General features: G+C 45.2%; 1 protein-coding gene across 1 annotated transcript; it reads left to right on the top strand.

Moving 5' to 3' along the window:
• The first annotated feature begins 9026 nt into the window (after positions 1 to 9026).
• On the top strand, positions 9027 to 9767 carry APOLD1 (apolipoprotein L domain containing 1). The gene has a single exon (XM_010169913.1). The coding sequence runs from the start codon at positions 9027 to 9029 to the stop codon at positions 9765 to 9767; it is 741 nt and encodes a 246-aa protein (XP_010168215.1).
• Positions 9768 to 12518: the final 2751 nt, after the last annotated feature.

The raw sequence follows: 12518 nt of genomic DNA on the forward strand, positions 1-12518 counted from the left end.
CCCCACCCCCCCCAAAATGGGTCTTGCAAGTGTTTTAAAAAACTGAGAAGTGATCTGAAAAGTTTGGAAGAGTCTAGGATTTGGTTTTCCATCACAGTCCAAACCTCTCAACTTTTGGTTCATCTTCTTCAAATGTAGCATGAGTTTCTATAAGGACTGTGGATAAACTCTCTTATTTGACGATGAAGAAATGCAACAGTGACACTTGACTGTGACCATTCCAGGACAAGCCAAATCCCCCTTTATGAAATTTGAGGGTTTTGAGCTGAATATTCCCAACAACAAGTCAGCATAATTGGTAAAACTGGTATGGAATTAACATACAGACCTGCAGTGCAGCCTCAATCTATCCAAATCGTTCCATCTCCAATACCTAAATTTGTTTACAAGTTCTCTTAACTAAGTTATTTTTCAATGAAATGCCTGTGTATTGCTATGAATATTAAATATCTCTCCTGACTAGCTGCAAATGACATACAATAGAACACTTGGTTAATTTGAAGAAGAGAAGAATTAAGATTAAATAAAAGCATAAATTATAAAACCATATTTTTCTTTCATATATTTAAAAATAAATACTAGAGTTCATAAAGTAGTAAAAAAAAGTTTTCTTTACAAAATGTAGGTTGGACAACGTCAATGCACTGAGACCTCATATAACCTCATGATTTTTTGTTTTTATTTGTTTACATTCTTGCTTCAATGTCAGAGCAGATGCTTTTTTAGCACATTTGAAATTGTATTGCCCAGCCACTGCCCAGGTAGCTGGTAGGGAAGCACATAGGGATGTGGGGTGAACCCAGTCACTGCAGTTTTCTGTCCTTGGCCAGTGACAAGTACAGAGACAGGATCAGGAACTTTTCATTGTGCAAATACAGGATGATACCAAAACCAGTTTTCCTGACAAAGGCACATTTTCCTAGTCCTTCCCTCCAACATGACCAATTAGTGAATTGTTGCTTGGTGCCTTCAACACTTCAAGTTTAGAGTTTTTCTACATACCCTCAAAGCTGAAACTTGTTACCTCACCAACGGCCAGAACAGAGCAACAGAGAGCAAGAATTGAGGAGCAAGAGATGGCGAGAGTGTGTCTGTTAGAGATCACTAACCCAGACAGCAATCTGCTACTGGCAGGGGGCAAACAGGGGAGCCAAGTAAAACCTCTGTCCTGTGCTGTCTGATGGAAACACAGGCACTCTCATTTTCTAGCTAATAAATGCTACATCTACCTAGTAATGTCTTATCCCAAGGCTCACAAGATTTTGGGATTTACACCTGAGTTTTCCCAGCCCATTAGTTTTATTGGTAAAGACATGTTGGTGCCACACTTCGCAGCTGAGCTGCTTTTCCTTCCTGTTCAAACTGTGGTCCTGAGGCCAACTGCCCAGACCCACCAGCATGTGGTACAGAAACGCCACGGAAAGCTCCGGCACCAGCAGCTCCTCCTCCTGCACTGGAGGACATGGACATCACCCTGGCAGGAGGGAGACCACAGAGCAGTACAATGAAACCAAAGATTGGCTAAACACTGCAAGATTCACACCTGCACAGGGAAATAAGAAACCACAGACACCTGTGCCTTGTGTTTTAGTTGCAGGACACAGGGAGTTGTTCTAGCCTGGCTCCCTACAGAAATCAGGGTTACAGGACAGGACTGTTGGCAGTTTTGTCAATCAGTAGCTTTTGAGCTTCCTGGGCAATCTTTGCCAGAATTTGACAAAGCAGGCAAGGTTCAAAGACACTGATATATTGCAAATTCATTGAAAATAACTAGGTTTGTAGCTGAGAAGAATCTAGACTCTCATTTCCTTCAAAAGAAATCTTGCAACATGAGCTCAGCCGTCAAGATTTAGAATCATAGAATGTTGTGAGTTGGAAGTGACCCACAGAGATCATCAAGTCCAACTCTTGCCCTAGCATAGGACAATCACAAGATTCAGACCATATGTCTGAGGGTGTTGTCCAAATGCTTCTTGAATATTGTCAGGCTTGGTACCATGAGCACCTCCCTGGGGAGCCTGTTCCGGTGCTCCACCACTCTCTGCCTGAAGAACCTTTTCCTCCTGGCCAACCTAAACCTCCCCAGCACATCTTCCTGCCATTTCCCGTGGTCCTATCATTGGTCACCAGAGAGAAGAGATCAGTGCCTGCCCCTCCTCTTCCCCTTGTGAGGAAGTTACAGACCATGATGAGATCTCCTCTCAGTCTCCTCTTCTCCAGGCTGAACAATCCAAGCAACTTCAGCCTCCCCTCATACAGCTTCCCCTCTAAACCCTTGACCAGTTTTGTGGCCCTCCTCTGGACACTCTCCAGGAGCTTTATATCCTATTTATCCTGTGGCACCCAAAACTGCACCCAGTACTCCAGGTGAGGCCGCACCAGTGCAGAGTAGAGCAGGACAATCACCTCCCTCGCCCAGCTTGCAATGCAGTGCTGGATGCGCCCCAGGACACGGTTGGCCCTCTATGTTCAACTTGCCATCAACCAGAACCCCCAGGTCCCTCTCTGCAGGCCTGCTGTCATTCCCCAGGCTGTGTGTGTCCAGGGTTGCCGTGTCCCATGTGCAAAATCAGGCACTTGCCCTTGTTAAAATTCATACAGTTTATGATTTCCCAGCTCTCTAATTTATCTAGATCTCTCCTCCCAATTTGGTGTCATCGACAAACTTTGTTAGCAGTCCTTGAAGTCCTGTATCCAAGCCGATAATGAAGACATTTGCACAGGAAAAGAGCCACAAGAAATCGGGCTACTTAATTTCTACTTTTTGCCAAGCTATTAGGTTTCTTTGCAGTTCTGGAAATATGGTAATGATTGTCTATTCTCTGTAGTGCTTGAGGGGACAGGTAGCCAGACTTGCTCATTGTGGCACTGCTGCTGCCACTGCTGAGACACCAAACAGAGACAAGTCCTCCAGCAGCACCAGTCTCAGCAGAACCTGCATATGGCCACACTCAGTCATGTCAGCTGTGCCACAGGCAAGGCTGGAGGCACATGGGCTAAGTGAGGAGTGGCTTTTTTGTGCATCAGAGGTAGCCTTATGCCATACAGCCTGCAATGAAACATGTAATTAAAGGTGGTAAATGGAAGTATAAGCTGCTCTGTATAAGTCCATTGCAGAAATTCACTCTTCATGTCCAAATAAATACTTGATCTCTGCAGACACCGCTGGCAGTGTTTTGACAAGGCAATTTAGGATGGTATTTCTGTTACATGAATGCTTGCTCACAAAGCAGGAACAGGCACAGTCATTGCACTTGGCTAATATCCTACTTAATTAGAACTAACTAGAGGTGTTTCCATCCCATAGGCTGTCCTGTTCCCTCCATCCTGCCCTACTATTTGTAGTTTTCTCCAAACACATCTGAAGTCTCCCTCACACCAGTGACCAGAGCCCAGAGCAGCCTGTCTTATTCTGGAATGCATTAAAAAAAAAATAAATTTTGATCTACTGGTAAAGTTACTAAAAGGTGATGCAGCTCTTTTTGATCTAGTTTGCTTTATTTGTTTTAGTTTTGGCCTATTCAGGTTCTCACTGAATCTGAATAAATGTCTTGCTGTGAAGAGTTAAAATTTGTCATTGATTCAAATGATCACAAGAAAAAGAAAAGGAAAAAAAGAGACAACTTTTAGCCCCAGGATCCCTGCAGTTAAGATTGAAAATAGCAAGCACAACAGAAATCCCCTGTTAAAAATATTATATTTTAATGTAAATTTACTCAAATTTACTCAATTGTTTGATCAAAACAATGTCAAGGAAGTGTATCTTTGAAACTCCAGCTTCAAATGCTGCACATTTATATTCAAATGTTACACTGCAGTAGCTCCAAACAGCTTCAGAGTAAACACTTATGCTACATATCCCTTCTGCTGGAGAGAACGAGAGCAGAAAGACCAGACCTTTCTGCCAAAATCCACTGGAAGGAAGAGAGCTGAGGCAATAGAACATCCTTCCTTTCCCTTGCTGGTCATCTGCTCTCACAAAATGCCTTCAGGGCAGATTTTGCATGGGTCTGGCTTCTGCCCATTTCCAGAGGATGTGGCTAGATGGGAAAGGGTGGAGCAGAGGGACCATTTTTGGACAGGGTAGTCATGAAACACCTGCAGTACCCCTTTCACTCTCAAGCCCAAGCGCTTTGTAGGCCAAGAATGAAGAGATGCTGCTCATGCAGCTCACGCAGCACCAGAGGGGTTGGTTGAAAACATACAGCAGGCAGGATGGTGAGGCAGGAGTGCCTGGTGAAGGTCAGACCTACCCCACAAGTCTTGAGATCCTTGGTAGTTAAGATTTACTCCAACCAGGCCCCTGGGACCTACTAGTGCACCTGCCCAGATCTGAGCACATCTGGGCAGGTGCACTAATGGAACTGAAAGCCTTTTAGTCCCTGGGAGGTGCTCAGAGAAGATGCTCCCCTCCCATCCTGCTCCCATTCCCACATGCACACCTTTGCTGGAGGTGGTCTCTGTAATTATCGGTGGGAGAGAAGACCAGCACGCTCACCAAAAGGATGCTTGTGAGAATGTCAGCAGGGACAAAAACAGGTTACAGCATACTGCGGTAGGGCAACTCCCTAGGAAAGAATGTTTCTTGTTCTAATACAAATTTACTGTCTAAAATCATGTCAATATCTGTAGCTCCTCATGGTAAGTACTTACTTTCTGGGTATGCTTCTCATTATTGAGGTGGATTATGGGAAAACATTCTTCTTAGATGGTGAACGAGCCCAGGGATGATCCCTGTAAGAAACCATCCTAGGCTAAGACCAACATCTCATCTCGTGTGAAATGCAGGTCTTTCAGTGTGCAGGGAACTCTGTGAGGAAATACTATTAAAAAGTTAATTGTCTCTTCTGCACTTTAAGCATGTCCTCACCCACACACTGAACATCGCAGGGGTTTCTGACAACATTTTGCAGCTGAGTACACTGAAAGAAGAGCACTGGGAAAGGAAGAACAGCAACCAAAACTGTGTCATCTTCTCAGACTCATTCTAGAATTTTTCTTTTCTTCGTTATTTCTTTTTTACCAAAACTCACTGTCCTAAAAAGGACATCTCTGCTGGCACAAGTCCTAATGCAGATGCAGTTACATTTAAAAAGTCTATTCTGTTTTGGAATGTGCAAAAGAACTCTTGTGTCTAGGCAAACCTTCGCCAAGGCAGATGGGCTCCAATTCAAGCATATGCTTGCTAAAACAAAAGGAAGGGCTAAAGCACAGTTTCCTTCTGTGTCAAAACTCACCTTCCTGTTAATGTACAATATGTACAAAGCATAACAGACCAAGATTGCTTATTTAAGCATCTTCAAAACATTGTTATCCCTTTTCAGGTCTGTGACAGGTTGAAGTAGCTCTTCAATGCTATTTATTTATTCATTCATGTTCCATCTCATGCAGGTCCACTTCTGACAAAACATTTGACATACTGTTTCATAGTAATTTTAAGATGATCTAAAGCCAAGCTGCCATTGAAATGAATAATCCCAGCCTTCTCTTCTCCCTGTCTATTGCCTCTCAGTCCTTGTCTCTTCCTAAGGTCAGCTCCAGCAAATGCATGGCTACGCATCACGTACATTCAACAGTAAAGCCTCACCACTCAGTGATAGTGAGGTAGCTTTCAGATTAGCCAGGCCAGGGGGACACTACGGCACAATCAGAGGTTCCCTATCAACAAACAGCCCTGAAGAGTAGGAATCCACCAAGCAAGAAAGTAGATGCCCCATCTTCAAGTACAACTGCTCAAAACAGATGTCCCTGTCACCTCAGGCCCTGTGTCAATAAGGACACATCACTTTGGTCTAAGGTAGGCTGAAAGACTGGGATAGCTTGACTAAGTTTACTAAGAAGAAACTTAACCTATCCTAGCAAAAACCAGGACAACCACTTAGTGCCACCAAAAATCCTTTTTTCCTGAACCCATCCAAAGAACCTGTCTTTGATTAAAGCTGGCCCTGGCTCAGTGTGAAAGGCAGGGCCATGAACGCTGTTCCTCCCCAACATCTTCATCACTTCCTCCCTTCGGCCGCATCTGTATGTGGGCACAACTGCTAGGCAACAGCCAGCAACAAAAGAGGGGATCCCAATGACCCTTTCTTTCTGATCATTGATTGCTGGGCAGGTACCTTCAAAAAACAACATGGTTGTTTCTCAACCATCATGCTGCCCATGGTTAAGAAACAGAGCAAAAACACAGGGAGATCACTCCTTTTGCAGGATGCTGCATGGTTTTGTCGACTCAGAAGGAGAAGGGATGGGAATTCAGAGCAATCATCTTGCTATGGAGATGCTTCCTTTTTATGGAGTGGAGGACCGCTCCAGCTCTCACATAGCACTGCTGTGCTCCAGCCAGTCACACACATGATATTCCCAAACAGCTGGGTTTTTAAAAGTACACTGGCCTGGAATGAAGTAGCTGGCTGGCTGATGCTCCACTGGCTCTAGACGTGTGGCCAGGGGAAACTTCAGTCATCGAGCAACTGGCAGCTCCAGCACAGAGTAAAGTCAGTTGCTATTTCAGGAAAGGAAAGGCAACTGTTCCCTGGGGGGAATGACTGCACTAGCTCAGCGCCAGGAATAGGCTGAGATTTGAATTTTTTTTCCCCCTACACTTCAGGAAAAGCGAACACACAATGTTCATTCGCAGGGATCGTTTCCTGAACATGATGTGTGCTCGCTGTCCCACAGGTCACTTTCCAGTGTGTCACATCCTTCTGCACAAGGGAGAGCAGGAAATGGCAAACTCCCAGTATGAGGCAAAGCATTCCCATTGCTGCAATTGGTCCACAGGAGCTATAAATTGGTCCCCTCCAGAAACAGATCAAAATTTGCCTTTGGGGAGGTCAGCTGGAAACTAGAGGTAAGTTTGAACCAGTATTTTTTAGAGCATCTCTGAGTACTGTATCAGGAAAGTGTTTGCAGGCTTTGGATTAGGGTATACCTTTATTGTTGGGGAGATTTTTCTCTAAGAGCAGGAGTTGGTTTTGTTTTCCCTCATGCTGGCATAAATCAGTGTATTCAGTGTATCACTGTACAGCTTATGCTATATATTGAATGACTGTTCTATGAACTGCAGTGAGATGGCCACTGTTATTACCTGACTGTTCTCAGCAAGAAAATCTGCAGAACGAATTGTTAAGATGCTACAGGAATCAATATATTTAATGATCATCATATTGATCAGTTGTTAAGCTATTGGTGATATGCTCATTGTTTATTTTAATCCCAGTATCCATTTAGCTCAGTGTTAGTCCTTATGCTTTCAGCTTCATCTCTGACTATAGTGTAAAAAATAAGAGGACACTGCCTCCAGCTAAGAAAAGCATAATGTACTAAGTGGCTCAAGTGTCCTGATGATACCAAGAGAGACAGGGGTTGTTGCTCTGAAAGGGGGTATAGGGGGAGGTCCTAAAGGATTCTGTGTGAGATGGATGAGGACACGTAGAAGTAAAAAAAATTACAGTGAGAATTATTTACTTGCACACTTCAGGATGGAAAGACTCTTTGTGGTAGGAGGCTTCCTCTTTCTGAAATACAGGAATTCCACAAAGCAAAAGCCCCAAGGATCCTAACTATATAGTCTGTCCATGTGAGGGACCAGGCACCTCCAGTTCACACAGTACAGAAGAGTTATAAATGAAAAAGTGGCTGCAGCAATTAATAGTTTTGTTCAGTTGGCTCTTGGACAGGGTCTTTCTGCTACAGAGACTTCTTTTGGCTATGAGGGCGTTATGGACTGCAAACAGCTTCTCAGCTATATGGCTAGGCCTTGCTAGATGCAGAGGCAGCACAGCCTTGTGCACAGCAGTGTTGTGGAACACAAAAGCTCTGCTCCCATCAAGTGGCAATGCTACATCACTCCTGTTGCCTCTCTTGCCTTAGTTGCTCTATATGTAAGCAGGGTTAAGGATGCTGGTTTCCTTTGCCAAGCACTTTGCAGCCCTTGAGCAACCTGCAAATGCTTATTGGAACATTTCTTTCTACTCTTGTGACAAAGAACAGAGAGAGCAAGCAGAGATCACCTAGCACTGAAACCCTGAAGTTTCACCCTCCAGAAGGGAAGATACTCTCCTGCTATCTTGCTGGGGGAGGTTGTCACAACCTGCAGTTTTCAAGCCTTTTCTATTCAAAAGCCCCTGTATTTCCCCTGTTCCCCCATCCCCAAGGGAGTGTGCACTCATAACGGGCTCGCTTTTCTGATGTGCTCTTCATTAACCTTTTAACAAGGTCCATAGGCCTCCCTGTCACTGTCACTGGGGAACCACCACCATGGGTTGGACTAAGCACCACAGAACAATGGTTCCAATCTTTGTCCAGACCCTGACCCCAGGTTACAATAGGAAAAAGAAGTCTGCAGGACCTTGAGTTGCTTAGTCCTAAAGAAAGGAAGGATGTTCACAATAGCCATCTGAGGCATCAATGGGCTTCTTACCTTCTCAATGGAAAAGCCAGACTTTGACTCCCCTTAGCAGCTTCCCGCTGTCCTCCTTTAATGGGAAATAACTTCGAAATAGCAACCTGGGATGGGTGCCTTTCACCTCCTCAGAGCCTGGCATTTCTTGTCCTTAGACACTGCGGATCCTCTGAATCCCATCAAGGGGACAATACATTAGTTCTGGCAGCATTACTACTCTGGGCACTGAGTCACTTAATCTCAAGGGAATTTCTGTCCCCAGGGTTGGATGAGACATTGTGTGTCTTCACAGAGGTAATAAAAACAGCATCTCTGACCCCAGCCCTTAAGATATTTTAGTCGTCTCAGGGAACAAGAAAAACATTTAAAAGTTCCTCTGTCTGAAAGTTACAGTGGAATATGATAATTAAAAGTACATGTGTGTATGTGCACGTGTGTGTGTGTACGTGACTGTGTACGTGTGTACAGACAGCAAACCTTTCATGTAGCTGGATGAAGTAAAAAAAAAAATTAAAAATTGGCTGGATGCCATCCCTGAAATGGTGGTCCAGGCTGAGCATGTCTCATAGGGTTTTTTTAACATAAATCTCAACCCAGTCTTTTCTGTTTCTGGACAGAGACCATGGAGAGAAACGGTGCTGCCTTTCCCCAAACACTGGATCCCACGCACCACTTCCACATAGCACTGCTGGATCAGAGACAGAGGCTGCGTGGCCAAATCGCCCACCTTCACAAGGCAGCTCGGAAACTCAGCAAACTTCGCAAAAGGTCCCTGATTGCCAACGTCAGCGGGAGCACTCTGACCGCCGTGGGAGCAGTCACAGCAATCGTGGGGCTGTCCCTGAGCCCGGTGACACTGGGAGCCTCTCTCCTGGCGTCGGCTGTGGGTCTGGGCCTGGCCACTGCTGGGGGTGCCGTCAGCATCACCTCTGATCTCTCCTCAGTGCTCTGCAATTCCCGGGAGGTGAGGAAGGTGCAGGAAATAGCAATGACTTGTCGGAAACAGATGAGGGAAATCCTCGGCTGCCTGGAGTTCCTCCGACGGGGGCAGGGCCCAGGGGACCCCACACTGCGCCAGTCGGAGAAGAGGGCCTCCATCTCACTGTACAACTCCATTTGCTTCATGGTCTTCTGCGGCTCCCACAGCTTCCTTGTGCCAGAATACACAAAGGAGGTCACAAAAGTGAGCCAGGCCGTGCTGAAGGCAAAAATTCAGAAGCTGGCTGCCAACCTCGAGACCTGCACCAGGGCAATGGATGAAGTCTGTGAACTTCTTGAGTCCAGGACAGAGCTGTCCCCACGCACAAGAAGACTCAACTTGGCTGCTAAAACTACTGCTGAGATCCCAAGGCCATCCAGCTGAAACTCCAGCTGAAACACTGTTTGCCCCATAATTAAAATCAGGCTTGGAGACATTACATTATTAATTGTCACCATCAGCACTGCTACCTGTTGCTATTGTAATATTGGTGGTGTTAATTCACACATGTGTGCACATCTCTTATGTGCCTTATCTTTATCTGAACACAAACTCCTTCCTGATAGGAAGCTAAAGCTTATATGCACATACACCCTGCCAACTGACAGTAGCCACCTGATTCAGATTGGAGGTTATGATGGACACGTGGACTATTCTGTCTGCAGCAGTGGATCCCAGAGCCTGAAGGCAGTGGTAGGTGGCTGTTCCTCAGACTCATGTTTCCCCAGCCATCTCCCTGGCTTTGCTTCTCCAAGGCAGCAATACAAAGTGGGTGAGGAGGCTGATGAAATCCCTGCAATCCTTGTGCTGATTGAACCTGGTTTGTAAATAATTTACGAATCTATGAGTGATAAAAGGTCTGGGGTACCCTCAAAAAGCCAGCAGCTGTCAATTTCCAGTAGAGTACAGTCCCATTACCAAGGTACATCCAGAAAAGCTATTGAAGGAAGCAGCTTTAGATATGACAGACTGTATGGATGGCTCACCATCCCAAAGTGAAATAGCAGAGCCAAAAGTTGTTATCCTTTTGAAGAAACCTCTCCAGGCTAAGAATTGTGATGTCTGTGTTCTATTTATTTACAAAGGATTATTTTAAAGTTTTGATATTGTATTTAAAGATATTTTTTTTTTTTCTTTTAAAAAGGAGGCCTCTGCTCCAAAGGAAAGCAGCTATTCTTAGAGGCAAAGTAAGTCTGTGGCATGTGAAAGCAAGTTACCTGTTCTTCGTCTGGGAGGAAGGGAAAGTTCCTATAGGAAAAGGAAAGCACGGACTGAATGCTGGTAGTTATAAAATAGGTGAAACGTGGTCAGCCAGTGACAGATCTTAGGAACCAAAAGAGGGAGAAGGTCAGGTCAGTGACCCTGCGACCAGAGCCCGCCTCAGGGCACTGGTAGAAGAAAGCAGTTATCTCTCTTGCAGCAGGGAAGGAAGCATAGGTTGGTGTTACTGGTCTGAGCTAGAGCCCAGCTGTGGACAGTACATCTGAGAGGTGGAGGTGCCGCTCTCCGTGCAGTTGAGCAGCCTGTGAGACCCACAGTGGTTTGTCTGTGATGGAGGAGGCAGCACTCATGGAGAGCTACATGTACGCTTAGCAATGCTTCCCAGGGAAGGCTTCACATTAGCAAAATATATACTGGTACTCAAGAGAGGTGCAGAGGACTAGGATGATTCAGTGGCAGAGCACTTACAAAGCAGGAGGAAGGACTGGGACCTTGTTTCAAGTGACTGTTCTATAAATATATCCTTAATGATTTTTGATCAGTGCTTCAGTTCTCTGTCTAAAAATGGGGCTAGTAGCACTTCCCTACCTCACGAGGATGTTTCTGTGGCAAATATTGAAAAGTGCTCAAGTGCTGTGATGATGGGGATCATGTCAGTACCTGGAAGAGGTACAAGGAAGAGACCCCAGAAACTAGCTTGAGACAACTAGAGGAGTTCATGCGGGGACAATTCCACCTCCACAAGTATGCCCCAGTGGATAAGGGAAACTCCCTTGCAGACGCATGAATCAAAATGATCAGAAAAATCCACTCTGTAATTCTGCAACACTGAGCAAACTCTTCGGAAAGGGCAGCACTCCATCTCACAAAGCTTGAATCCTTGTCCTTTTTGTCTCTTTCTGTCATGACATCAACATTTGTTTTTACACATAAGAACAAAAGCCTTTGTCCCTCAGAATGTGACTCAGGTGCTTGTAATGCCCATGCCTGTTTGCCAGAAATGAACAAGTACACTGCTAGTTCGATTAAATGAATATGAAGCACTTTTGTGTCAGTGTCTCTCTGCATCTGCACGTGATCACATTCCTGCCCCCTGGCTCACCCTGCTCGATTTCACACTCCAGGCAATGAAGCCAGGAAATTGATAAGCAGTCTGGAGGTGAGAAGGAAAAGTGAGGTCAACAGCTCTACGCCATGCAGCTGGTATTTGTGTATGAGTGAATGCGTCTATGTTTGTGTGAGTGCATATCCTTGCATGCACATTAGCCCATGTACACTGTGGATGTTGGTCTCTGACATGCAAACAGAGGTGCACATGTGTGAGCACGTAAGCGCATTTTCGGAGTGTGAACTGCACACTATGCAAACGCAGACACGATGCAATTTTTTTCCTAGTGCTCCAGCTATCAGCAGCTAACTCCACCAGATCAGTTACGAATTTACTATGCTTCTGAGATGGATGGTTTTATCATTACAGAGAAAATTATGTAACACATACTTCTCCTACCTCACCCCATTTTCTGGCAATGCAGCTTTGTCCACATGTCCACATACAGGGAACAACATAGGAATAACAATAGCTCTGAACAGACTAATCTTACTGGCAGAAGGATCTGAATTAGGTAGCTTGGAGCTTCATGAGGGCTGGTTTGCTCTGCTCAGCATAGTCCTGCACTGCAGTCACAGCCACTGCTTCAGCAGCTGGGGATGAATCAGATACTTTTGCTTACAGTCTCAGCCACACAGGCAAAAAATCCTGCTTTTGTTCTGTTTTTCCCTAGGCTAACCCTTCACTCAAAGTCAGGATTTGGGTTGTTGCACAGTGCTGCAGTGCGAGTGTAATTGAGCCCAAGGTACCACACTCTCCTGGCCAGGCCCCAGGAGAGTGGTTTCTCCTCTCCAGGTCTGTTTGCA

This window comes from Antrostomus carolinensis, unplaced genomic scaffold (assembly GCF_000700745.2).
Source record: "Antrostomus carolinensis isolate BGI_N321 unplaced genomic scaffold, ASM70074v2 scaffold18456, whole genome shotgun sequence".
Taxonomy (NCBI): Eukaryota; Metazoa; Chordata; class Aves; order Caprimulgiformes; family Caprimulgidae; genus Antrostomus; species Antrostomus carolinensis.

Coding starts and splice junctions, on each gene's coding strand:
- APOLD1 (XM_010169913.1), top strand. CDS start 9,027: ATGGAGAGAAACGGTGCTGCCTTTCCCCAAACACTGGATCCCACGCAC.